At 51.4% G+C, this 25,129-nt stretch overlaps 1 protein-coding gene across 1 annotated transcript; it reads left to right on the top strand.

Moving 5' to 3' along the window:
• Positions 1 to 1,824: 1,824 nt before the first annotated feature.
• Positions 1,825 to 12,918, top strand: CACNG1 (calcium voltage-gated channel auxiliary subunit gamma 1). Its single transcript, XM_036106835.2, has 4 exons — positions 1,825 to 2,059; positions 10,865 to 10,939; positions 11,908 to 12,045; positions 12,161 to 12,918. Exons 1-4 carry the CDS (start codon positions 1,825 to 1,827, stop codon positions 12,385 to 12,387), a joined length of 675 nt encoding a protein of 224 aa, XP_035962728.1. The 3' UTR covers positions 12,388 to 12,918.
• The last annotated feature ends 12,211 nt before the right edge of the window (positions 12,919 to 25,129 follow it).

The following is a 25,129-nucleotide window of genomic DNA, read 5'->3' as shown; positions in this document are numbered from 1 at the left end:
TTTTGCTCCCCCGTAACCACAATAGAGCCAGACCTCTCCTCCCATCTCCAACCATCGCTTCAGAGTTTGGGCTCTGGGTTCTGAAACCTGGCTTCACCATTTCCCTGCTGTGTGCCCTTGGACAAGTTGCTTCGTGTCTCTGAGCCTCTGTATCCTTATCTGTAAAATGGATGTCATAGTCTCACTCACCTCATGGATTGGTGTGAAGTTTAAGGGCAATGATGTGGAAAGGCTTAGCCCAGCACATGCTATATAGTAAACACTCACTCAAGATGCGCTGTTCCTATGATTATCGTTATTATTAACAGACTGTGATTCCAAGGCTGGATGCCTCTGAGTGTTTCTCCGCACACAGGAAGAGTATTTCTGTAAGCTGTGGCAACCTGAGGCCAGGATCTTGAAGCTCAAAACCCTGCCCAGCTCAGGGACCTATTCCTGGCCCCACATCAGCCTCTTGGATAGACCCCCAAAGAGACAACTGGTCAACTGATAAAGAAGAGATGCAGAACACAGGAGGGGTGTAGGGGCTCGAGACCCGGGGGGCACATGGGCAGGCAGGACTCTCTGGGGTCCGTCCCAAACTGTCCTCTGTCCTCTGCTGGGTCCACACACCATCAGCCTCTTAATAGTCCTCTTAATAGTCAACCCACTGCTGTTCTTTTTTACTTAAATATATGTATTTTGTAAAAGAAAACATAACTGGCAAATCTTGAACAGAAGTAAAACTGAAACAGTAAAATGAAACCAGAACTACAGTCAGGTCCAGCTGGATTCTTTGTCTTTTCCAGGCTATTCTTTGATTAGCAAGCATTGGAAAGGTGTCCGAGAATTACTAACCCCAAACGGAGCTTTCCTTCCGCACCCAGTTGGAGGGATGCGAGGAGAACTGAGAAGGAAAAAGCGGGGGCGCCTGGGTGGCTCAGTGGGTTAAGCGTCTGCCTTAGGCTCAGGTCATGATCTCGGGTCCTGGGATCAAGCCCCGTGTTGGGCTCCCTGCTCAGCGGCGAGTCTGCTTCTCCCTCTCCCTCTGCCCCCTCCCCCACACCGTGCACTCATTCTCTCTCTCAAATAAATAAAATCTTAAAAAAAAAAAAAGCAAGCAAGCAACAAAAGGAAACAGCGTTCCCACGCTGGGCACAGTGCTGGGTAATGCCAGGCCCAGGAGCCACCGGAAATCTTCCTGCAGTTCGGGGATGTGCTAGGGCTCCAGAGTTCCTGGCAGGGGATCCTCAAGATGTCCTTAGGCAGGATCCTGAGTCCCCCAAGCCTCCAGGACAAGGACCCACTCACACTCGCCCCACTGGTGAGAGCACCAGGCTGTAGCACCTGTGTCCCCCAGGGTCCCCTGCCCCCACCCAGCAGTGTCCCCTGCTCCTGCAGCCCAGAACAGGCAGATTCCCACCCCCCTAGTGTCCCTGGGGCCTACCCCTCAGTGCCTCCCACTCAGGTGTCCTGAGCTGCCAACTGTGGAGGTCTCAAGTCACCATCTAGAGCCTTCTCTCCTGGTCCCTCCTTGAGGTATTTCAGGTCCCAAGAGGGAAAGAAAGCTCTGAAACCTGAGGAGAAGCTATCCTTGGTGACAGGCCTGAGATGTGCATTAATAGAAGCCTCCCTCAGGCCCCTGACACGTCTGGGCAGCTGCTCAGCCCCGTCTGGTGTCCCTCAGCCCCGAGGCCAGCCCCCTCTGGCTCAGCCGGACACACTAAACTTAGCTTCCACCCCCCAGCTCGATCATTGCCGCCACCTCCCCAGCCTGGCCACCACCTGCCCGGGACACACTGCCACCAGACCGTGGCCCAGGGCACCCACTCTTCCGCCACCACCATGTCCCAGACCCAAGCGCCGAAGGTCCGCGCCACCCTCTTCTGCATCCTGGTGGGCGTCGTGCTGGCCTTGGTGGCCGTGGTGACCGACCACTGGGCCGTGCTGAGCCCCGAGGTGGAGCACCACAATGCCACCTGCGAGGCGGCCCACTTTGGCCTCTGGCGGATTTGCACCAAGCGTATTGTCATGCCTGACAGCAAGGACAAGACCTGCGGACCCATCACCCTGCCTGGGGGTAACGTACCCACTCTCTGATCCCATCCCCACCCCCTGCCCTTCCTCACCGCCCCCCCCCCGGAAAAGGTGCCTGTGGGAAAGAGGGCAGGCGTCCCTGCCTCAGAACAGAAATGCCGCCCGGCCCTCTGTGCCCAGGGAGGAGGATCTGAAGTGCGTGTGTCATCCTGGAGGCCAGAGCCGGCTTGTAAACTGAGGGCGTTTGCCTCTAGCTATTTCTGTCCTGCTGAGGCTCCCGGCTTTTCACCCCGAGCCCAGGGCTGCACAGGTGGGACCAGAGGCTCAGGAAAGGATCCGTGGCTCTACCAGACGAGAGGCTTGTGCTCTCCCCAGCACAGACAGGCTAAACGGCCCTAAGTCCTCGGGCTGAAGGGACATGTGCGGCGGGCACGCTCATTCCGCAGCCTCCAGGCTGGGCGTGAGACAGGATCAGCCACACAGTGTACACGGCGTAGGGCAAAATGGAAACGCAGGGCTCCTCGTGATTATTCTTAAGGGTTTCAAGATGGCAACAGTGAAGCCTGGAGCCAAGTGGGGGGCCCTTGCCTGACTGCAGAGGCCACACACCGGTGAAGCAGGACCTGGTTGTAGACCTGCTTTTTGTCAGAACCATCGCTCTGTGCACTCTCCTAGCTCAGACCCCTTCAGAGCTGGGAAGCATGTCCTCCTGCTCAAATTTAAGTGCATTCCTCAATCCCCCCCCATGGGACTGAACCGCACATCAAAGGTGAGCTCCTTGTCAGGAATACCTGGTATGAGGGTGACCAGTCTATTCTGCAAATGGGGAGCCCTCCACATTCATAGCAGACAAAGCCCATGCTGAGGAAAGAGCCCTGTGTGGAGAATCAGAGGTCTGGGCTCCGTCATGCGTGGCCCACGACACCCCCCGCCCCGCCCAGTGACTCTGGGGTCAACAAAGCCCGTACAGCTTCTGCTGTCTCCTGTAAAACCCAGTGCTTGGGCTCAGCAACATCAAGTCCCTTCCAGTGCTTACCAGTGCCAATGCCAATGTGAGGTGGTCGTGGACCAGGGTGAGTATAGTGACCCACCTGATTTTCAGAATCATTCCCTCTGTGATCAGACTGGGTGTTCCTTGAACCCTGCCTTCCAAGGAAGTCCATGATAAGTCCCCAGAGATCTTGCAGTCTGTGTGTGGGACAAGGGAGCCCAAACTCCATTCCTCTACTTCTCTTTTTCCTCTTCTTTTCCCTCCTGCTGGCTCTAGAAAACTCCTGCCTTGCTCATTCCTGCTAGATACATGGAAGACTCATAAATACCCAGCTGTCTTAGAAACACTGAGTCCCCGGGCTGAGGGCTTTAACAGACATGGACATGTGCTTTTGAAGGGTATCACATAGCTCACAGGCCCACGCTCCTCAGCCAGGGCCGAGCACACCCGTAAACAAATGCATCATCCAGCCAATTCCCATGGGCAGGGCAGGGTGAGGCAGATTCTCTCTGGACCGTGCAAGGGAATGCACTGTTATGGTCCTGTCCACCTGTCCTCAGAAGCACCTGCCTTTTAAAGTCTGGTGAGTTTATAGAGCAGATGAGCAGGGAGGTGAGGCAAGTCCATACAAGGAAGAGACAAATGAGCAGGAGGTTAGCTGTAGAGGACCAGCAGGCATGGTTTGGCCTTGAGCCTGACCAGAGTCTATCTCTATGCCTTCTTGCCCTGGTCCAGAGTGACCTCCCACACTTGCAAGCCCTGCCCTACCCCACCAACAAGCTTCTGAAATATGTTCCTGCCTTCCCTCTCCTTTCTCTGCAGATGGACACCTTTTTCCTTCCCCACCCACCTTTCCTGTGCTCTGTGGGATTACTCCTTGCTGCAGGGAGGAAGAGAGTTCATACATGTTCTCTCGTTTATTATTAACAGGAGTCATAACCACAAACACAAATCTAGTACCATCTGCCAAATATTGTTTTCAGTGCCTTCCATATTTTTACTTTGAATGACATCAGAAGAAAGGGCAGAGTAAGAATCTCCAAAAACCCTCTTCTCCATAAAAACAATGAGAACTCTGGCAAAAATGGTCAGAATAAACTTTTTCAGAACGCTGGAAATTAACCACTCTTGCAACAATCCAGCGAGGGCTTCTTCGAGAAAACTAGGTGAATCTCAGTAAGAATGGTGAGTTTTGTGGTGCTTTAACTTGCTCTATTCCTGTTCCCCCCTCCCCAACTCTGTCATAGCCTTGAAAACCAACAGCCTGCAAACAGTGAAAATTTAGCAGCCTGGCAGCCCCCAAAGGGGACAGATGGGACCAGATCTCTTTCAAAGCCTTATTCCCAGAGAATTGTCATTATTTGATCTGTCTGGTGGTTTCCTGGAAGTCCCCACTTGCAAGGCTGTCTTTATTTGACCTGACGCTGAGCTCACTCAGTGGAAACAGTCTTTTTCCCAGGGCTCATTTGTCAAAAACAATGAGAAACAATTGCTTAATAGCATAGCTTCCTGAGGCAGTATGCAACAGTCAGGGCAAACAATAGGCTAACCAAAAAAGCTAGAGAATGAGATGTCCATAGGTGGCTTTGAAAAGCTCCAACATATTCTGGAGAATTTAGGCCTTGTGCATGCAGAGTGTTGTATGGTGTATAAGGAAAGGCCTGAAAAGGCCCTAAGCTCTCACCTTGGGCTGATCTTGAGGCTGTGGGCAAGCAGAAAATGAAGGCTAAGGCAGAAATGTAGGATGTTTGGTGGAGTGCTTAGCTCTCTGCTTAGCACAGAGCCCCTCAGTAAAGACTGGGAGATGTATTCATTCCAAGCATTTCACAAAATGTGATCTGATTACCAAACTAACTGAGCAAAGACTTCAGTGGTCCCACATGACAAAGGAAACAGACTTTACAAAATTAATTAAGTCACTCAACAAACAATAACAAACAGCAACAAGAACAAACCCTAGGGAAAGGTGGGACTCTGATTTCCAGAGTTGCTCATTATATTGCTTAAATATTCCAGCTTTAAATTTAAATTTTAAGTTAAAAAAAATCACAGGACATGCAAAGAAGTAAAACAGTATGGCCCATACATAAGGGGGATAAAACCAATCAATAGATCCTTAAGAAAGCCCAGATATTGGACTTACAGACTTTAAATCAGCTTTTTTAGATACGTTCGAAGAACTAAAAAAAAGTCTAAACAACTAAAGATGAGAATGATGTCTCACGATAGAGATTATCAATAAAGAGATAGAAATTATTGTAAAAGGACCTAATAGCGTGAGTCAGGCCCTGTGTTGCACTCTGCGCTGGGCATGGAGCCACTTAAAAAAAAATACTTTGGGGTACCTGGGTGGCACAGTTGGTTAAGTGTCCAGCTCTTGGTTTTGGCTCAGGTCATGATCTCAGGGTCATGAGATCAAGCCCCACATCGGGCTCCATGCTCAGCACAGAGTCTGCTTGAGATTCTCTCTCCCTCTCCCTCTGCCCCTCCCACTTGTACTCTCTCTCTCTCAAATAAATAAATAAATCTTTAAAAAGAAAACACACACAAGAAAATAAAAGTACCTAATAGAAATTCTGGAGCTGAGAACTATAATAATCGAAATGGAAAATTCACTAGAAGTGTTCAATAGCAGATCTGAGCAGGTGCAAAAAAGAATACGTGAACTTGAAGATAGATCAACTGAGATTAGCTAGTGTGAGGAATAGACAGGAAAAAAAAGAAGAAAAAGGAACAGAGCCTCAGAGTCCTGTGTGATAGTATCAAAGGTCCAATATGCACATAATGGTGGTCCCAGAAGGACAGGAGAGAGAAAGGAGCAGGAAGCAGAAAAGCAGAAAAATATGGCTGAAAAGTTTCCATTTTTGATGAAAAATATTAATCTACAAATCCATGGCGCTTAATGAATTCTAGTAGGATAAATCCACACCTAGACACATCATGATCAAAACTGTCGAAAGATAAAGACATAGATTCTTGGAAGCAGCAAAAAATGACTCATCACATACAAGCAATCTTACTAAGGTAGGATTTACAGCTGATCTTTTTCCGGAAACCATGGAGGCCAGAAGGCAGCAGGATGACAAATAGAAATATATATATACTCATCTAATCCTCACAAAATCCTCTATGAGGTCCATACTATTACCATCATCCCATCTCACAGATAAACGAAATGAGGCACAGAGAGGTTGAGTAACTTGACCAAGGTCACACAACTACCATGGCAGAGCAGCTAGAGTTCATATCCCTAAAATTCACCTTCTTGGTCACTACATTATACTATTTACAACAACCCAGTAAGGAGGCTCTCATTCTTCAGGTGGTTCTCATTCTACTTGTGGGAAAACTGAGGCTCAGAGTGGCCTTCCCAAAGCTAACCTTCTCACAAGTTCAACACCCAAGTCTCAAATCCAGAGCCCCTGTTCTCTCCAGCCCACTCCCATACAGTATTCCCCACTGTACATACAAACACAACTCCTAAAAGCTGCTGATCCAGGCAGACACATAAGAGGCCAACTTTTGACATGACATGGTTTAGAAGAAGCTCGACCAGGACTTGGTTCAACAGAGACTTTTCAAAGTCCCATTCAGCCATAGAATACTGGGGGCTCTGAGGACATAAATTGTCTAATTTGGTTTTTCCCACCGACCCAAAGAGTTTTAGAAGAACTGTCATGCAAAGATCAACATCTGAGGTCAATTCTAATGTCTTCAGAATAAGAGTAGGGTCTTCCCTCATTGTCAGGAGAGGTTGTCTGTCTGAGAGCCCAAGTGAATCATATCCCCTGCCCTTGGGTTGGACAGAATGTTGTTTCTCTCCAGCTCTGTCTCTTTAGGCTAAGGCAGCAGACTGCCCCAGTACCCTACTTCCTGTATGGCTCATCCTCTCTTCCAGAACCTGGTGCAGGAACTGGAGCCATATGAAGGAACGTCATGTTATGGACCCCAAGAATTTCAGGGGCTCCCTTTCCCATCCACATGAGCTAATGTTAGAGACCCAGGCCATAACCAGACTTCTCCCCCCCCCCCGACCCCATTGAACAGCAATGCTCTGACCCTCTGGGCTGGGGTCTTGGGGATTTCTTCAACCCATTGGATAAAAGTCCTCAATCAGAGTGGTAGGGGGAGACAGAGCACAGAGAAACCACTGTTGGGAGCATCAAGAACTTCTTTTACAAAAAGGGTGAAGACAGCCCTGCCATTGATGCAAGTAACAAGTAAGCGAAATATTTTTTCCAACCCCGAAGTCACTAGTTCCCTTGGTTTTGTGTAAAACAAGGTATTTTTTGAAATATATTAAAGTCTGCATCAACCAGCACTGGGTACACTGCTACATTCTCAGTGATAACCCAGAAGCATCCCCTAATCGTATAAGTTACCCCAACTATCAGAGAAAACCTGCATTAACTCAAGTTCAGATTGGAGTTAAACACGCCTTCTGTTTTAGTTCTTTGAAATTGGCACAGTTAGATATAGTTCTGTGTAGTCATTCCCTTAACCAGAATACTTGCTTAACCAGAATACTCCAACCCCAGTCAAGCTCAATAGCTGAGTTCACCATATTATTTTTAAAGATTTATTTTTGTTTATTAGAGAGAGAGAGAGAGAGCGCAGTGGGGAGGAGCAGAGGAAGAGGGAGAGTCTTAAGCAGACTCCACGCTGAATGCAGAGCCACACATGGGGCTCAGTCTCATGACCCCAAGATCATAACCTGAGCTGAAACCAAGAGTTGGACACTCAACTGACTGAGCCATGCAGGTGCCCCAAGTTCACCATATTTTTTAAGGAATAACCCACTTAAGTTTTTAGACCACTGAGTCTTCTGACTGTTTATGACAGACATTTCTGAAATACAGAAAAATAGAAATACAAATATTAGAGTCACCATGAGCCATTTGCAGAGACAAAGGAGGCTGGAGGAACTTCCAACTTCCTGATTATTGGTCCCAGATCATCACCCTGACATTGGTATCTCCACTGACTTGATCCAGAGCACTTGTTTCTTCTGCCCAGTAAAGGGGCTATAATCCATCAAGACCAAGCTCTAAGCCCTGAGCTTTGTGCAGCTGTAACGGAAGCCAGGGAATGGCATGGAAGGATATCCGAAAGGCAGAAGCAGGAAGGCTCAGACTCTCCACAGTTGTCACCAAGCTGTCACTGCCTCTCTCCTCCAAGCCCCTCGCCTGTGACTAAGTGGCCCACACCCGGCCCATCTCTGATGTCCTTCCTTTTTAAGTTGCTCTCGATGCTCAGTGTACCCAGAACCCCCAGACAAAGGGGCAGAAACGAGGTCTGCCCACCTCAGCAGATGCCCAGCTTGATTTTTCCCGAATGAGCATCTTGTTGGTGCTGGACATGTCTGGAATGACACCTGGGTCTGACGTGCCCCCACCCCTGCTGGGGTCATCAGGGACCACAAAGGGGCTTGTGGTCTTCCATGGGCAGCCTTGGGGCCCTAGAGTAGATGTTACCCCCAGGCTCAGGGCAGAAGACGCTGGCCTTGCTCATGTGCTAAGTTCAAGAGAGGGGACGGGGTTGGCCCATCCATTCTCGCGCCCTACGTTCAGCCACATCAGAGAGAAGCTGAGACTTCCAGATGCCCTGTGTGGGAATCCCACCCACTGGGTGCCCCCCATCCCACACAATGTGCTATCATTTAATAGGGGAGGAGAGGGAGTAGGAGTGTCCCCGGGTCACTGAAGGGGAAAATCTCCCCCAGAAAATCCACAGGCTGGCTTCCCCAGACAGGCAGCCTCCCACTACTATCTGAGCTAAGACGGTTTTCATGCAAGCGGCGGTTTGTCGGGATGGAGCCCGCCACTGATCTCGGGGGGCTGACAAGGCAAACACTAACTACATGTGCGAGAGGGGCTCAGCAGCCCAGAACTGCCAAACAGCGATGCTTTGGCCAGGCTCTGACGGGCCTTTTTCTCACGGCCCAAAGGCTTTTAACTCATGGGTTGCGAGTAGTCGGGGAGGCAGCTGACTGTGAAATATACTTGAATCCAGTCAATTCTTTTCAGAGGGTTTTCAGTGACAACCGAAATTGGCCCTCAAAGAATGAAACAGAAATGTTCCTTTGTCCAGAGGGAGACACACACATGGAGACTTAACGACGTCGCACAAGCCATTCAGAAGCAGTGATTCAAGAGAATCTATAGCTAATAATCTAACAAATAGAAGAGGGTTGCATTATGCTTTAAAATAGCACCGGAAGCTGTGAGAGAGAAAAGAGCAGCATTAATTCTGACATCACTGCTGGCAGTCAGATACCCCAAGTAACTCTGCTCAAAAGGAAAGTGATTTAAATATAGAGGCTCAAAGAGAAGGCTGTTTACCTTGCAGAACAGTCACTGCTGCGAACCCAGGCTCGTCCCCAGGGGTCATCTCCCTCTCCATCATGGGAGCTGCAGCAAACCTGACGCTGGGGGAGGGGAAAGGAGGGGCGGCCATAGGCTTCAGTGGCAATAAGATGATTTAGGTCAGACAGAAGAAGGCCTGCAACCCAATGAAAGCTATGTCTTTGGCAACCCTCCGGCACATTTCCAAAAGAAAGCAGGCATCAATAATCAGGATCATTGAAATACAGCCTGAAAGTGAAGAAACGAATGCGCAACCTAGACGCCATCTAAACCAGGAGTGGAGGTGTTTCCTACTGAGGGTCATGGACCCACAGGAAGAAGAAATCAGTGTAGGGCCTCACACAAATAAAAAGCAACCCAATTTAATTTTAAGAAACATAAAATAATATATATTTTAAAAAACTGCATTCAGCTACTCCCTAAAAACGGAGTAAAGAATATTAAACTGTACTCAATAAGCAGTAAGAATATCCTTCAATTTTAAAGTATGTCAAGTTACAAGAGAAACTAAGGGAGAAAAATGGAAGAGAAATTATGCCTGAAATTGTGTTTAAAACCAGCATGAATTTCTTTGTTCTGAGTCCTTCCTCTGCGCCCCATCAAATCCAGATTTTTGGTCCTGCTGTTCACAGATCTTCTATGGCTTTCCTGACACTGATCAGCTAGAACAAGCAGCTGACCAGAGGAGGGTTTGTCTGGCCACAGGTGTCAAGGGTCTGATGAAATGACATGATGATCACCCACATTTGGCCCTTGAATGGAAGTTCTCTACCCTGCACTCAAATCCATCCATTTGGCCCACTCAGAAAAGCTCTCTGTGGGGCATTTTAAGAGACCTGGAGCAGGGCTTCCCAAACTGGGTGAGCATCAGAGTCTTCTGGAAGCTTTTGAAACACATCACTTGCTTCCCAGTCACACCCAGGGCATCAGGATGGGCCCGGATACCGATAGGAAACACAGCCCAAGATTTTGGTATGACCAGGCTTTCTCAACCTCGGCCCTATTGATATACTGGTGCCAGTTAATTCTATGCTGTGTGGGGCTGTCCTGTAGTTGGAGGATGGTCAGCAGTACTCCTGGCCTCTATCCACTACCCGCCAGTGACCCCTGCCAAACAGGTCTCCAGACCTTGCCCAACAAGTCCCAGGTGAGAACCACCCTCTGGTCCTTTGTTGACGCTGTTCCCTGCACCCCCTGAGAAACGAGTTGCTGAGCCTCAGTTACCCCATCTGCCTAATGGGCTCAATACCCACAGGACTCTGGCCCTCTTGACTGAGTCGGCCTTTGCTTCCTGAAGATCTCCTAGCCTCTTATGAAAGCCCCTCATCCTGCTGCAATTTTGGTCTAAGCCGCGGAGAAAGATGTTTGTTTCAAGCCAGATTCGGGGTTTAGGGAAGGGAGGGCCAGTCCACGGGGCTATCACACCCACCCTCTCTTGGTGGAGCCTGCCAGCCCTCTGGCTCAACTCATAGGCTGTCTCCCTCCTTTGCAGAGGAGAACTGTTCCTACTTCAGGCATTTTAACCCAGGCGAGACCTCAGAGATCTTCGAAGTCACTACTCAGAAAGGTGAGCGGGTGGGGGAAAGCAGGGAGGGTCAGGAAAAGTGACTCCTGGCCAGGCTGCTGAGCCAGAAAACCATTTGGCACAAAAGCCCTGACTTCTCTGCTTGCAATGCAAAGCGGCTGCGGCCTGATGCTCTGTGCTCCGAGCCCGCAGCCCTGGGCGGCCGGCCGTCCTGAGCTCTCGGTCCATCCGGCCTTGAGAGAGCCTGTAAGGAGAGGTTTCTGGGGAGGCCCCGCAATCGTCTTCCTGCCCAGCCCGAGGGAGGCCGGAGTGACGGGGAAATGCAACAGTACCCCAACCCCCTGTGCTGGTCTTCGGGGCTGCTGGGGCAGCTGATCCCCTCCGTAGCCTATCGGTCCCCCCCCCCCCCGGGGGGCGTCAGGGGAGTCGCCCAGGGCTCTGGGAGCGCGTGTGCCCCGGGGGCCTTCCGGGAAGCACGGGGGCGCGGTGCCAACCCTGCCCAGGGTGTGGGCTCGCACGCGCACACTTTCGCTCGGAGCGAGCCTCACGTGCCAGCGCACACGCGAGCACACTCGCTCTGGCAGTCTCTACACGTGGGGTGCGCGTGCACACACACGATCGCGCACGGGGCTCTGCAACAAGCCCCACTTGCAGCGGCTGCCTGGAGTCCCAGGACAGACCGCCCTCCGCCCGAGCCCGCCCCCGGCGCCCTGGCTCGCAGGAAGCTTTCTGTTCCAGAAAGGTCTGCGGCCACGTGGCTCCCGCCTGCTGCCAGGCCTCTGCCCGGTGGGGGAGAACCTGCAGCTCAGCGCCCACCCCCCGCGGGGAGTGGGAAGGGGCTCTTGTTGCCCTCCTGGCCCCACCCCTTCCCCCCGCCGTGTGACTCGGAGTGAGGGGTTTCATCTCGGACCCTCAGCGTGCTCCCCAGGGAAATGGGCGCAAGGACGCGCGGCACCGGCCCTCGGGCCGCCGCTGAGCCGCGGTGCGGCCCCTGCCCCCCTGTCCCGCAGAGTACAGCATCTCGGCCGCCGCCATCGCCATCTTCAGCCTCGGCTTCATCATCATGGGGACCAGCTGCGCGCTCCTGTCCTTCCGGAAGAAGCGGGATTACCTGCTGAGGCCGGCGTCCATGTTCTACGCCTTCGCAGGTAGCGTGGGGGCCGTGCCCGTGCGGCCGGGCGGCGGGGCAGGGACCGGGGACCCGAGCGCGGCCCCGGGGGGGGCTCTGGGCAGAGGGCCCTGAAGGTCCCGCTCGGCCCGCAGGCCTGTGCGTCTTCGTGTCGGTGGAGGTGACGCGGCAGTCGGTGAAGCGCATGATCGACAGCGAGCACACCGTGTGGATCGAGTACTACTACTCCTGGTCCTTCGCCTGCGCCTGCGCCGCCTTCGTCCTCCTCTTCCTCGGCGGCCTGGCCCTCCTGCTCTTCTCCCTGCCTCGAATGCCCCAGAACCCCTGGGAGTCCTGCATGGACGCCGAGCCCGAGCACTAGCCCTCCCGGAGCCCCCGCGGGGCTTTCCCCTCAGGAAGCAGAGCCTGGCCCAGAACGTTCTAGAGAGGAGGCGGGAGTTTTACCTCTCCCCGGTCCCACCTACCCCACGACAGCCGCTGCTGCTTCCCTCTCTGAGCCCTTCTCTGGGCTGTGACAGGCTCCCCTGGGAATCCAGCAAGTGGACATGATCCACACCTGCCCAGGGTGGGAGGGAGACGGCAGGGGTGGCAGGTGCAGGGGTGTCTGGTGGGGACCCCCTTCCCCTGGAGCTCCAGGTGGTCCTCGCTGAGCCAGTTGTCTTTGATAAGCTGGGTCCAGGTGTCCTCGGTGAGCCCTGTAGGGACCCTGTGCCCATTTACCAGTTCTGGGTGTTGCCTGTGTAAATAGCCAACCCCTCCCTCCTTCTCTGGGACAAGACACACCCTTTCCACTGAACTGAACGTGCCTCCTTGGTTTCCAAGACACGTGAGGAGCATTTTTTCGCTGGGTAGAATCTGACTGTGTTTGGAATAAAAGCTCTTTGAAAACTTACTTTGCCCTTGCACCTTCCATACAAATTGCTTGGATTCCTGACCTCGGATGGCCCAGGGGCCCCATGACCCTGGAGGAGGAAGAAAAGCATGTGTCCCGGTCCCCCCCGCCGCGTGTGTTGAGGACTTTTGTAGGGGGGTGTGGGGATGAGGCGGGGGGGGGGGGTGGTGATGGGGTAATGGGGTCCTGTTTACCAATAAGACTTAGAGGTTCTGAATTCTAGCTTCGATCGCTGGGCCCTGGGATTTTCTTTGGGAGAAACCAGAGACCATCTGGCAAGGCAAGGGTGTTAAGGAGGGGTTCTTTCCAGAGCCCCAGCGCGCTGGCCTCCAAGTGCTAAGAGCACTCAAGCAGTGGCACTACACGGTCTGATTTCAGATGCTGGATTTTTGTTGCAGGGAACATCAGGAAGCTGCGCTTAGCAGTTAGACACTTAGGGCCCCGCCCCTCCGGAGTGTCCTAAGTTACACTTTCTACCTTCCGAAACCGTCCTGGTAAGTCAGACGCGGGGTTAGCGCTCAGTCCTCTGCCCCTGGGGTTGCAAACTACAGCCCGTGGGCCAAACCTGGCCCGCCGTCTGCTGTGACACAGTCCACAGGCTAAGAATGGTTTTTACTATTCCAAATGGTTTTTAAAAAGCAAAAGAAGAATATTTTATGATATTTGGAAAGTATTTCCATTTCAGTGTCCATAAGTAAAGTTTCACTGGAACTGTCAAAGAAAAAGTCACTCAAGGGCGCCTGGGTGGCTCAGTCGGTTAAGCGCCTGCCTTCGGGCCCAGGGTCAGCTCCCTGCTCAGCGGGGAGCCCGTTTTCCCTCTGCCCCTCTGCCTCTCTCTCTCTCTCTGTCTCTCATGAATAAATAAATAAAATCTTAAAAAAAGAGAGAAAAGAGAAAAAGTCACTCAAGTGGTGTAAGGGCATATTTTAATCAGTAACATACTCTTGCAATAGGGTATAAACTGTGACAGGCTGTCTGGCTCGCACTACCTGGCCCTTTATGGAAAAAGTTTGCTGACCCCTGTTCTGGAGTAACCGTACACTCATCAGTCAGCTAATTCACCCCTCGCCGTTCCCATCTGTGATGGGAGAGAAAAGAGACCCATTCGTTCTGCTTAGAACAATTTAAAGGGAAGAAGCATGAGTCTGGGGGCACCTGGGTGGGGGTCGTGGTGGGGCTTGTCCAGATGGCTCCGTGTTGTCTCAGGGGGTTGGGCGGGGCTTGCAGGAGTGGCTGAGGAGCCTGGGGGACAGAGAGCACAGCCCAGCCTGCTTTCCAGCCAGGGGTGGAGCAAATGGCTGGCACACGATTGTGAAAGCAAAAGGGTCAAAGAGAGCAGGGTGACATAAATGTCAGGAAGCCAAAGCCGGGAGCTGCAGAGAAGGGAGGGGGGCAGGTGAGTCCTGGAGGAGGCTACACAGCCCCACGTGGCCCCACAGCCACCGGCGGGCCACTGTCCCAAAGAGGCAGAGACAGAAGCCGAGAGCAAACGTGCTCCAGGTAGGAGAACGGGAAAACGGAAGTCTGGGCCAGCCAGGGAGCTGGGGCCACGGTTTAGGAGTAGGAAGAAAGACAGACGACCTCATCCCACAAACTCCATTTTGGAAGTCAGTGTTATCATCGTTTTTATTATTATGACGACTTTTACCAGAATTAGACCGGTGTGCATCTTCGGTTCCTACACGGGTGCCCGTGTTTTCGGCACCGAAGAGCCCTTCTGAGTGGAGTACCAACTGAACAGAATACACTTGGTTTCCCAGAACTTGAACTCTTTCAAGAGAGTCCTAGGTGCACCCGAAACTGCTTTGCACACAAAAGCATCCGAGGGTGGCTGCCAGAGAGCCACGCGTTCTCGCATCTGCTCCAGCTTCTGCCGTGGAGAAAAATAGGCTGCAATAAAGCAAAACAGAGCCTGATGCCAAAAAGGAAACAGATCCACCAAACCAAGGAAGGAAAACATGCTTTTCTCCCCAGCCCACTGACCTATGCTTGCCAGGAAGGATGTCCAGAAGGGGCAGTTGGTCCGGCTTGCTCCGGCTGGGTCAGGCTCAGGATTCAGGGTGTCTGCTGGACTTCAGCGCAGGGTTCAGCCAGGCCACGCTCTGAGGGCCTTCCGACCCCTCGCTCGGTGTGTGTGCGCATTTCACGACCATCGGATCAAGGTCTCACACACCTTCACTCTCTCGGCTCTTTAGAATTCACTGGATTCCATGAGGAGCCAGGACTAGCAATTCGGTAATAAATATTTTTGAGTGTGCGATTTTTTTAAATCGCAGTAAAATATACATAGCATAAAATGTACCATCTTAACCATTTTTTTAAAGATTCGCTTATCTATTTGAGAGAGTAGTGGGGAGGCGTAGAAGGAGAGGGAGAAGGAGAATCTCAAGCAGACTCCGTGCTGAGCGAGGAGCCTGACATGGGCTCCATTCACGACCCTGAGATCATGACCTGAGCCGAAGTCAAGAGTCGGACGCTTGACCAACTGAGCCACCCAGGTGCCCCACCATCCTAACCATCTCTAAGTGTGCAGGTCAATAAGATTAAGTACATTCACATTGTCATGCAACCCATCCCCAGAACTCTTCCATCATCCCAAACTGAAACTTTGCCCCCACTAAGCAACTCCCCACTCCCCCTCCCCAAGGCCCTGGCAACCACCATTCTCCTTTCTGTCTCTATGAATTTGGCTCCTTTAGGGACCTCACGGAAGTGGAATCATACAGTATTTGTTCTCTCCTGTCCGGTTTATCTCAGCGTAATGTCCTCAAGGTTCATCCATGTGGGAGCCTGTGCCAGAATCTCCTTCCTCTTTAAGGCTGAATGATATTCCATTGTGTGACTGACTCTACCACGTTTTGCTTATCCATTCGTCCGTTAATGGACACTTGGGTGGCGGCCACCTTCTGGCGACTAATGCTGCCATGAACAAGGGTGTTCGAGTATATGTCTTTGGGACTCTGTTTGCAATTCTTTTGGATCTCTACCAAGTGTGACATTTTTTAAATCAAAATTATTGCAAAACATCCACAATGAACACAGTGTCAAGAGTTGACTTGGAGACAGGATCCAGATTATTGACTTTTCCTACTGTCACGCTCCTGTGACTTGGCATCACGGTGGAAAGCAGCCACAACCGTCCCCGTGTACACGGGAGAAAACGGAAGCAAGCCTGCTGCTTTCCCAGTGTCTAACCAGGGCCCTTTACCAGTCAGTCCTCACCCGACCTCTGTGCAGTAACTGGGGCGGGGAGGGGGGCGGGCTGCAAAGAGACATCTCACCCTCTCTTTGGCTAACACATACAAGGTCCTGACCAAGCGGTTCGGTTCTTACTAATCCCTCCTTGAGACTGAAACTTTCAAGGATCTGCGTGTATCTTGATTTTTCCTGGCTGCCCCAATAAAGATGGATTTTCATCACATCCTACAGCAATATTTCCCCTGCCAGTGTGGCCTGTCCTATTTGGATCAAATATTTTATTTACAAGTTCATTTCTAATTTATACCCTGCCCACTTTCAGAAAAGACCTGAAGGAGAGACAGGGACTAAGGACCCGGTGATGTGGAACATAGCTATTACCTGCTGCTGTGCAGGTTGGGAGGGAGCTGCCCACGGCCCCCTCTCGCCCACATTTCATCGTGTCACTTGTTTGCAGCCACCAAGGCCATAAATTCATCCCCACACGAGGCATGGCTCCTGCATGGTAAAGAAAGTTAACTGAGCTCATTGCCATTACCAGGGGCAATGCTTTCTTCCTTCGGCTGGAACATGAAAGACCTGACCTCTTGGAAATTGTCGATTTGAGTTTAGGCTCGCCTCTCTCTTTGCCCACAAAGTGGTCCTGGTAACCCCACGAAGATGGAGGAGGGGAGATTTGCAACCACTACCAGAGCGTCCTGGGCTCTGAATTTAGGGAGCTCAGATATCAATTCCCAAGTCACTGCTTTACACTGCGGATGCCCTCCCCAGCCCACTCCGCCAGGATGATTTGGTCGCAGCAGACACACGCGGCATTTCCCAGGGCCTGGGGGCCACCAAGCCCTAATGAGGCTAATGAACACAAGGATGCGGCCTACCTAGAAAGGTCCAGGAGGCAGGGAGGTGGTGACGTGTGATCCTCTCAAGGGGGAAGTGAGACGCAGCCCCCGAGGCCGGCCCCGCCTCAGTGAGCGGCCACAGGACACCATGACAAAGGAGGCCGAGGGTGAGACCGGGGCGATAGCTGGCAGTTGTCACATGAGGCGATGGCAATGACAGAAGCCGAGAGGCTCACGTGCCGGCTCCCCAGATCCGGGCAGCGGACTCTTGGCCGAGAAATGGGCTCCAGGAACTCCCCAGTGCCACTGTTTTGTGGGGTTCACAGAAGTGATATTTACTGCTGCGGGAGGGCGCAGAAGTCTGGCTGAAAGAAGCTTCTCCTCCTCCTCATCTTCCTCGGAGAGATAGAGGCTCCCTCAAGACCAGGAAGACCCGGATCCATCCCTGCATCCAAGGGGCCTCCCTGTGGCCTCCATGGCAAAGGGTCTGTTGACACACTTCACTCTTCCATTTCCCCGTTCAAGGCCTGCTTTGCACATGGGCTGAAAGCCCCCAGAGCACAGAGGCCAACTGGCCTGTCCACTGGTGCGTGGGGGGCCCCGTGCCCCCAGGAGGCGCCTTCAAGAAGGCAGAAGGAGGGACAATAAATTGCTCTGAGGGAAGCAACGCAGGTTTGTGAGTCGGGTAAAGAACACATGGGGTTGTCTGTCCACGGAGTATTCCATTTGAATCGATGAGGGCCCTGATACGGTTTCCCATGCAAAGGTACACCCTCAGTTACCCTCATCCTTGAGGCCCCACCATGTGCCAGGCCCGGGGCGTGATGGAGAGTTCTAGACTAGGTCAGCTGTGAACTTTCTCAGTTTCGTCACCGGCAAATTGATGGACCAGCATGCGTGAGAGACTAGCTCATCACTTGGTCCCCCCAGTTCTACTGTCCTCTGGGTCCCCTTAGACATGGAGACACACTAAATGGTCCCATGCCTCAGGAAACATGATTTACACATTTTAAAAATCACTGTGAAATATATTTGAGGGGAGCCTGGGTGGCTCAGTCAGTTGGGCATCTGCCTTCAGCTGGGGTCATGATCCCAGGGTCCTGGGATTGAGCCACACGTCGGGCTCCCTGCTCAGCGAGGAGTCTGCTTCTCCCTCTCCCTCTGCCCCTCCCCTCGCCTGTGCTCTCTCTCAAATAGATAGATAAAATCTTTTCTTAAAAATTAAATAAAATGTTTGGGAACCTTCCCATTAGATGATCTTTAAGATTCCTTCTAGCTACACTCAGTGAAGCAAATCCTGCATTCATAACTGGTACAAGTTCAAGGAAGAAAGCAAGCTCTCCTTAAAATAAAGTTTACGTTAGGGGCACCTGGCTGGCTCAGTCAGTAGAGCACGTGACTCTTAATCTCAGGGTCATGAGTTCGAGCCCCATGCTGGGTGTAGAGTTTACTTTAAAAAAATTAAAATTAAGTTTACATTGCTTATCTTACGGATGGCCAAGGGAAGGATCTTGAGGAAGGAATAGTACGATGAAGGCAAACAGAGGCGCAGATGAGAGAGGTCTGCAGGGAAGGAGACAGCCAGACAGCGATAGGACAGTAAGCGTCCCTCCTTCCGGGATCACCACCCGACCTTCCACGTCCTATCAGCTCACACGTGTCCCGGAATAATTCTTCACCGCCACGGACTGACTTTGCACCCCTTTCCACAGCCATACAGTCTGTCTTCCACCCCCTCTGCCACCAGAACCCCTCCCCCTCCCCTGGGGACCACCGACGGCCTCACCATTGCCAACCACATTCTAGTAGAACTTTCAGTAGCATTTTGTACTTCGGGCCTCTGTTCCTTCCAAAAATTCCCCGGATTTCCTCTTTGTCCTCTTTCTCTTTACAGGGCTCCTGCTTTTCGCACCTGCCCCTTACGCCTGGGGGTCTCCAAGTCTCCCATCTTCGGCCTCCTCGTCCCACATCGCAGTTGCTGAGAAACGTCACTCTTTCCCAGGCCCTCCGCTCCCTGGGAGCCCATCCCAGCCTGCACCCCCCCTCCCCACCCTGCACCCCAGGTGCTCCAGAGCGCCCCAGACACATACGTCCAGACCTAACCTCCCACCTCTTACCCGAACCTACCCTTCGTTCTTTGTTGCTCCCGTTTGATGGTGCCCTCCCTACCCACTCGGCCAGGCCGCGCACTGCTGTGTTTGTCGGACTCCCGGCTTGCTCACCAAGCCACGTGTCACACATGCTCCTCCCGAGACCGCTCCCAAACCCGCACCCTCGTCTTGCTCCCTTGCCGCTGCCACCCGGTGTCCCACCAGCCACCAAGAGAGAGTTTTCCAGACCCACCAAGGCCATCCCCGTCTTTCACACAGGGGGTGTCCTTCGCTTAAACGAATTATGGGCTGACTGCGTGTATTTATTTCCTTTTGATGCTGTAACAAATCACACGAACTCAGTGGCTAAAAATAACACACATTTATTCTCTTACAGATCTGGGGGGCAGAAGTGTGAAAGGCTTCTTGCAAGGCTAGAATCAAGGTGCGGGCAGGGACGGCTCCTTCCGGCGGCTCCGGGCGGGAACGTCCAGCCCCTGGAGGCCGCCCACCTTCCCTGGTTGGCGCGTCATTCCGACCCCTGCTTCTGCCGCCACATCTGCTTCTCCGACTTTGGCCCCCCCCGCCTGCCTCTTCTTAGGACCTTTGGGGTTGCCCTGGGCCCGACCAGGTAATCCAAGGTGATCTCCCTATCTCAAGATCCTTAACTTAAATCACATTGGCAAGGTCTCTTTTTTCCACAAAAAGTCCCAGGTCCCAGGGATTAGGAGGTGGGCACGGGGTCACAGGTTGTGAGTATTCGGAGGTGGACGTCTTTGGGGGAACCATTATTCCGTCTACACCACCGAGTGTCCACACTGCGCGCGGGGCCCGGTGTTAAAGCAGGACCTAACGAGGGCTGACGGTTCCGTGGTGGAGGAGTTAAAACTCAAGCGTCACGGGGTCTGGGCGGGTGTTGGCAGCACAGAGGGCACGGGGCCTGCCCCTTTCCTGAACCTGCTGAGGGCCTACTTACTCCGCAGGACAGCACGAGGTGACGTGCTCTCCAACCCCTCATGCAAAATTCATGCTTCCCTCCTTCTGTGCCCTTGACGCTGTGCCCGCTCACGGTCCCACGACTTACCCCATTCTGAGCAATCGGGCGTGTCTGCAAGCCTTGCCGGGTTAGAAACTCTTGGAAGGGCAGGGCCGTATCTTCTTCGGGATGAGCCCAGCAGCGAGGACCTTCGCCACAGCAGTCCTTCCTCCAGGCCGTCCGCACAGCGCCCCGCTGGCTAACGGGCAGGGGCCGCGAGGCGGCCGAGGAAGATGGGCAGGGAGGAATCAGGGGGTGAAGTAAGAAGGCCTCCCGAGGTAAGAGAGGGGCTTGAAGGACCTGGGGCTCCCTGGCCTTGGGCGGACGGCCTGGGAGAACACACACGCTTCCAGAAGCGCTTTGCTGAAAGGCCCAAAACTACTTTAATTACCCTGGAGCACACATTTTTTTTTTTCCAAAATAGTCTCCTCTTCCATCCGCCCTGTTAGCAGAAGCGCCCAGTGGGAATGATGTGGGTCCTCGGAGGCCTCCAGGGTCACCCTGGGGAGGAGGTTTGATTCATCAGCGAGAGCCTGTGGGCTTACCCACCTTCCAACGGTTCGTTACCTTTGTCTCGGGTTACGTAACCGGCTCTCAGCCCGGTCAGGAAGCTAAAAGGATTGAATCCTCAAAACTTGCCCTTAGAAGAGCCTCCGCCGAGAGCACCCACTCCTGTTCAGCTTTGTAAAAACACGGACACGTCTAGATTCCAAACGGATGAAAGCCCTGACCAGCAGGTGGGTTGCAAGAGCAGCCCCAAAGCCACCCACTCCCTGACTTCAGCCCCTTCCCTCGAGGCTCCTGTGTCTTTTGCACATAAAGGGGACAAAACCCGAAAAACTAATTAGAACATTTCCGAGTTCCCCTTGCAAGGTCTCCAAACTGCCAGGCACTCCGCTCATATCCAGAGGGCTCGTCATCAGATGCCTCAGACTCACATTTCTGTTCAATTAGCGAGCAAACGGCATCACACCTCCTCCTCCTCCTCCTCCGGTTTCCTTTGCAGGGGAGCCCAGAGCCCGCCAGCCATGCCCACCTTCCAGAGTCCTCTGCCGGCTCCTCTGAGCACCTCAGCAGAGCCATGTTCTTCTCGGGGATTAGCAGCAGAGTTTCCCAAAACAGTGGCTCAAATCAATTTGCAGGGCACCAGTTTTAATGAGCTAAGAGTGGGATAATACCACGGATTTTGCAAGCTGCAGCTTCTGTTCAATTTAACTACCTCCCTCTGTGGATTTACAGTCAACCAGAGCTGGCTTCAGACAAAAGGGCATTTCATCACTTTCCCCAAACTCTGCATGGTAAGTACATGCCTACAGACTGGGACAAGCTGAAGCAGGCAGCATCCGTCCGAACGGACAGAACCATGGGGAAGCTGTCAAACTAAGGGTTCCAACAGTCATACCTGGTAAGACACAGAGTACGGGCGAATGCTAATGCTTTGTCACTGCTCGGGGAGCTGTGTGGAGTGGGTGGGGACAGCTCACTGCTTCTGCACCCCAGGCCATCACTCCGGGCCCAGCTGTCACCTGGCCGCGCTGAATTGGCAAAGGACGTCAGCGGGGCGGGGAGAGTGTCTTGAAGTTCTTCTCTAATCCAAGCCTGGGAGCTGGCCAGTTCCGCGAGCCTTCGAGGGCCTGCTATGTAAAAGGCATAGGGCCCGTAGGTTGAGAGGTCACAGGACACAATCTCTGCACCCACAAACTCATAACCCCCCACCTGTAAAACACACCCTGTGATAGCAGAGGTAGAAGGCTCAGCTGCATGTAGAGAGAAAAAGGGGCTAAATCCAACTGCTGGAGTTTACAGAGTCTTGAACAACAAGCAGAGCTTCCCAGAGGAGACCTGGGGTTGGGGGCAGGAGTGCTGAAGGCATGCTCCAAAGTAAAGAGGCAAGAAGTCAGGGGCTCATCGGTGGGGGGGAGGGGGGGCGGCAAGTGGTCTGATTTAGTCTGCTGTATACGGTGCTTGGGAACAAAACTTGGAGGATGGGGTGGGGAGGGGGGTGCCTCCAAAGTCCAGTGAAGAAATGCAGGTTGTGATGGGAAACCACCAGAAAGAGAGCGGCACGAACAGATCTGTTTCAGCAAAGTAACTCCGGCTTCGACTGGCAGGAGGAACTGGGGCAACGGGGTTCTTCAAACCTGAAGAAAAGGACTTCCATCCACCAGGGGGGTGGTTCGTTTGGACAACACTATGTGAGGTGAGCAGCAAAGTCCATTTCAGACTGAGGGAACTTCAGCTGCTTAAAACCACCCACGCGGGCGTTTGGATATGCAGCTCAACCAAGTTAGGTGCAAACAAGTCTCCCTTCCAGCACTGAGCGTCCGCTAAGCCAACTTTCTCTCCATCTTTGTGCTTGACCTACGCTCCATACGCAATGCTCCCACCTTGCAGGTTTGATGAAATTGCATTTTCCCACTAACTTTCCCACTGATATCATTCTCAGAAAAATGCTCCGAAGAGCACCGAAGTGACACAGGGATTAAAACCTGAGAGTCTTGGGGCGCCTGGGTGGCTCAGTCGTTAAGCGTCTGCCTTCGGCTCAGGTCATGATCCCAGGGTCCTGGGTTCGAGCCCGACATCGGGCTCCCTGCTCCACGGGAAGCCTGCTTCTCCCTCTCCCGCTCCCCCTGCTTGTGTTCCCTCTCTTGCTGTGTCTCTCTGTCAAATAAATAAATAAAATCTTTTAAAAAATAAAAATAAAAATAAATAAATAAATAAAACCTGAGAGTCTTATTTGCATTTTCCCACTAAAGATGGGGACCGGCTTACTCCATCTAGAGCAGACGGAAGCTCAGGGAGCCCTCCAAATCCATTTGATTTATACGTAAAGAAGTATTCCTCTTTCCAAAATTCCCGAGATGATTTGTGTCATATCGTATCAGTTCAACTCAAAGAAAGCAAGACACCTAGCTTAAAAACTGATTCGCTGCAATGAGTAAGGATTATAAAATGTCCTTAGGAGAGGCTGAGGGTCCTTACCACTGACGTTTACAAACTTCTAAGACAGTGTATTCAAGTTAGATTTATGGTGCCACGCTAATAGGATATTAAAAATAAAATAACCAAGGCACACAAAGCATTCTGTGACCTGCTAATGCTTCTCAAAATCACATCATGGCAGATGCAAAGAATTATTCCCCCAGCAAAAAGAAGACCCTGACTCAGGGTGATTTTCTGCACAGCCAGCATTTTGGGGTTCGGGGGGTGTCACACCACTGTGTCGTGTATTATTCATACACCCATATAGTATATTGCCATAAACTAGGTTTATGAGTTCTGAAGTTAATTCTGGGCTGCACAAACCCAGCATTAACAAGCGACTTTGGTGACTTTTCCCAATTCCTCAGATCTGCGCTGAATGGCAACTTCTGGGAAGGGTACATTTTCTCGCTGCCCACTTGCAGGTCACACCTTAAGCCCCCATAAAGAAAGGCCGGCCTTTGCTACCGCTGAGGTTCAGAGATTTAAGTCAAGTCACAAATTTCCAGAAAACTACTTAGAATTTTACAAATGAACACTTAGTTTCACAGCTAGTATCGTGAATAAAGTAAAGGTGCTGTGCCTAAATTCTGTCAGATCTTGGATCATGAAAGTAAAAGGAAGCAGAGAATTGTGGTTCACGCGTAATAAACCAATCTCCAAATTATTAAAAAGGCATTTTATTATAAATACATTTTAGTTGTAGCAGTAAAATACATTTTGTGTTACCATGAATCTTTTAAGACAAAAGAACTTCACTGAGACAATGATCACAACGTAAGAAGTGTAGACCCCGCACCCCCCCCCCCAAAAATGGAAAAGTTGTTCAAAGGAACCAAAGCGGCTAAAGTAATTCCAAAACCTGGTTAAAAAAAAAAAAAATTACCAAAAAAAAAAAGGAAGAAAATAAAGACCCTAGAGAGTGGCTTTGGGGTTATTTTATGGTACAAATTCATTTTTACTTTGAAGGATAAACTCTTTAGGTATTAGAACCTCTCAGATGAGGTATCGTTCACTGTGAAGAAAAAAATAATCATTATAATTTTGCCAGAAATTAAGATTATTAGATGGCTGCACAACTGGGCCTGAAGAGGTGGAGACAGATCATCTCAGTTTTATAAAGCCTCCCTTTGGAAGACTTGCCAAAGTAAGACCCCGTACGGATTTGCTAAGTAACTGATTGTATGAAGTTAGCTGAACAAGTTTAGGTAAGAACTGTATTTTTGAAGCATTAAAAAAAAAAAAAAAAACCACACACACACACACATACACACACACAAAAAAACCTGTCACTAATAACAGGACCCATTCCAAAATGCAAAACCCATTACCTTTATAATTGAGAGGAGAGGTATTTTCATCACCATATTCACCTAGGATACAACTACTACATATACCCAGTACCTTCATGGGTTCCAAAGAATCAGGTCAGACGACGGGCACAGAGAAAGCGGATACAGTACGGTGTATACATGGATTGACAGGAAGCAGGCATGGTCTGGATCTCTAGAAATCCAAGACCCTTCCTCTGGATGGGAGGGGAGGACTGAGAAACATTCTCAGGTGGAACCCACCCGTTGGGACTTCAACCTGTGAGCTACTGAAAGACAGAGAGAGGTCTTTGTAGACAAGGCATCGTGCAAAGCCAAATGTCAGTCAACCAAAGCTCCCTGTGGGCTGGAAATGGACAAAGGAACCTGTGCCGAACATGGAAACAATCCCCGCGGAAGGGTAATCAAGCCTTTCAAGGAGGAAGTGCTGTGTCTGAAGAATTCCAAAGCTGTGCATTCTCTGATGCTTATCGTGGGTACTTCTACACCTAAGTATTCTAGAATCTATTGCCTTCAAAATATTTTTTTCTCCTTCTAATATCTCAGTAAATTCAAAGCCAAACTAAAAACCAGAGGCAGAGTGCAATACCCCTCAAGCTGCAGTCTGGGGGGGAACATTACCAACAACGACAGTAATATATAAATTTTAAAACATCCAAAGACTTTCTCAGTTTCTTTCTCAAAAATACCTTGCTCATACATGTGCACCTATGGTTTATGAGTAACTCATGCTGT

This window comes from Halichoerus grypus, chromosome 2 (genome assembly GCF_964656455.1).
Source record: "Halichoerus grypus chromosome 2, mHalGry1.hap1.1, whole genome shotgun sequence".
Taxonomy (NCBI): domain Eukaryota; kingdom Metazoa; phylum Chordata; class Mammalia; order Carnivora; family Phocidae; genus Halichoerus; species Halichoerus grypus.
This window is presented reverse-complemented; position numbering and strand designations above follow the sequence as displayed.

Coding starts and splice junctions, on each gene's coding strand:
- CACNG1 (XM_036106835.2), top strand. CDS start 1,825: ATGTCCCAGACCCAAGCGCCGAAGGTCCGCGCCACCCTCTTCTGCATC. Junction 2,060..10,864: donor ACCCATCACCCTGCCTGGGG/GTAACGTACCCA, acceptor CCTCCTTTGCAG/AGGAGAACTGTTCCTACTTC. Junction 12,046..12,160: donor CATGTTCTACGCCTTCGCAG/GTAGCGTGGGGG, acceptor CTCGGCCCGCAG/GCCTGTGCGTCTTCGTGTCG.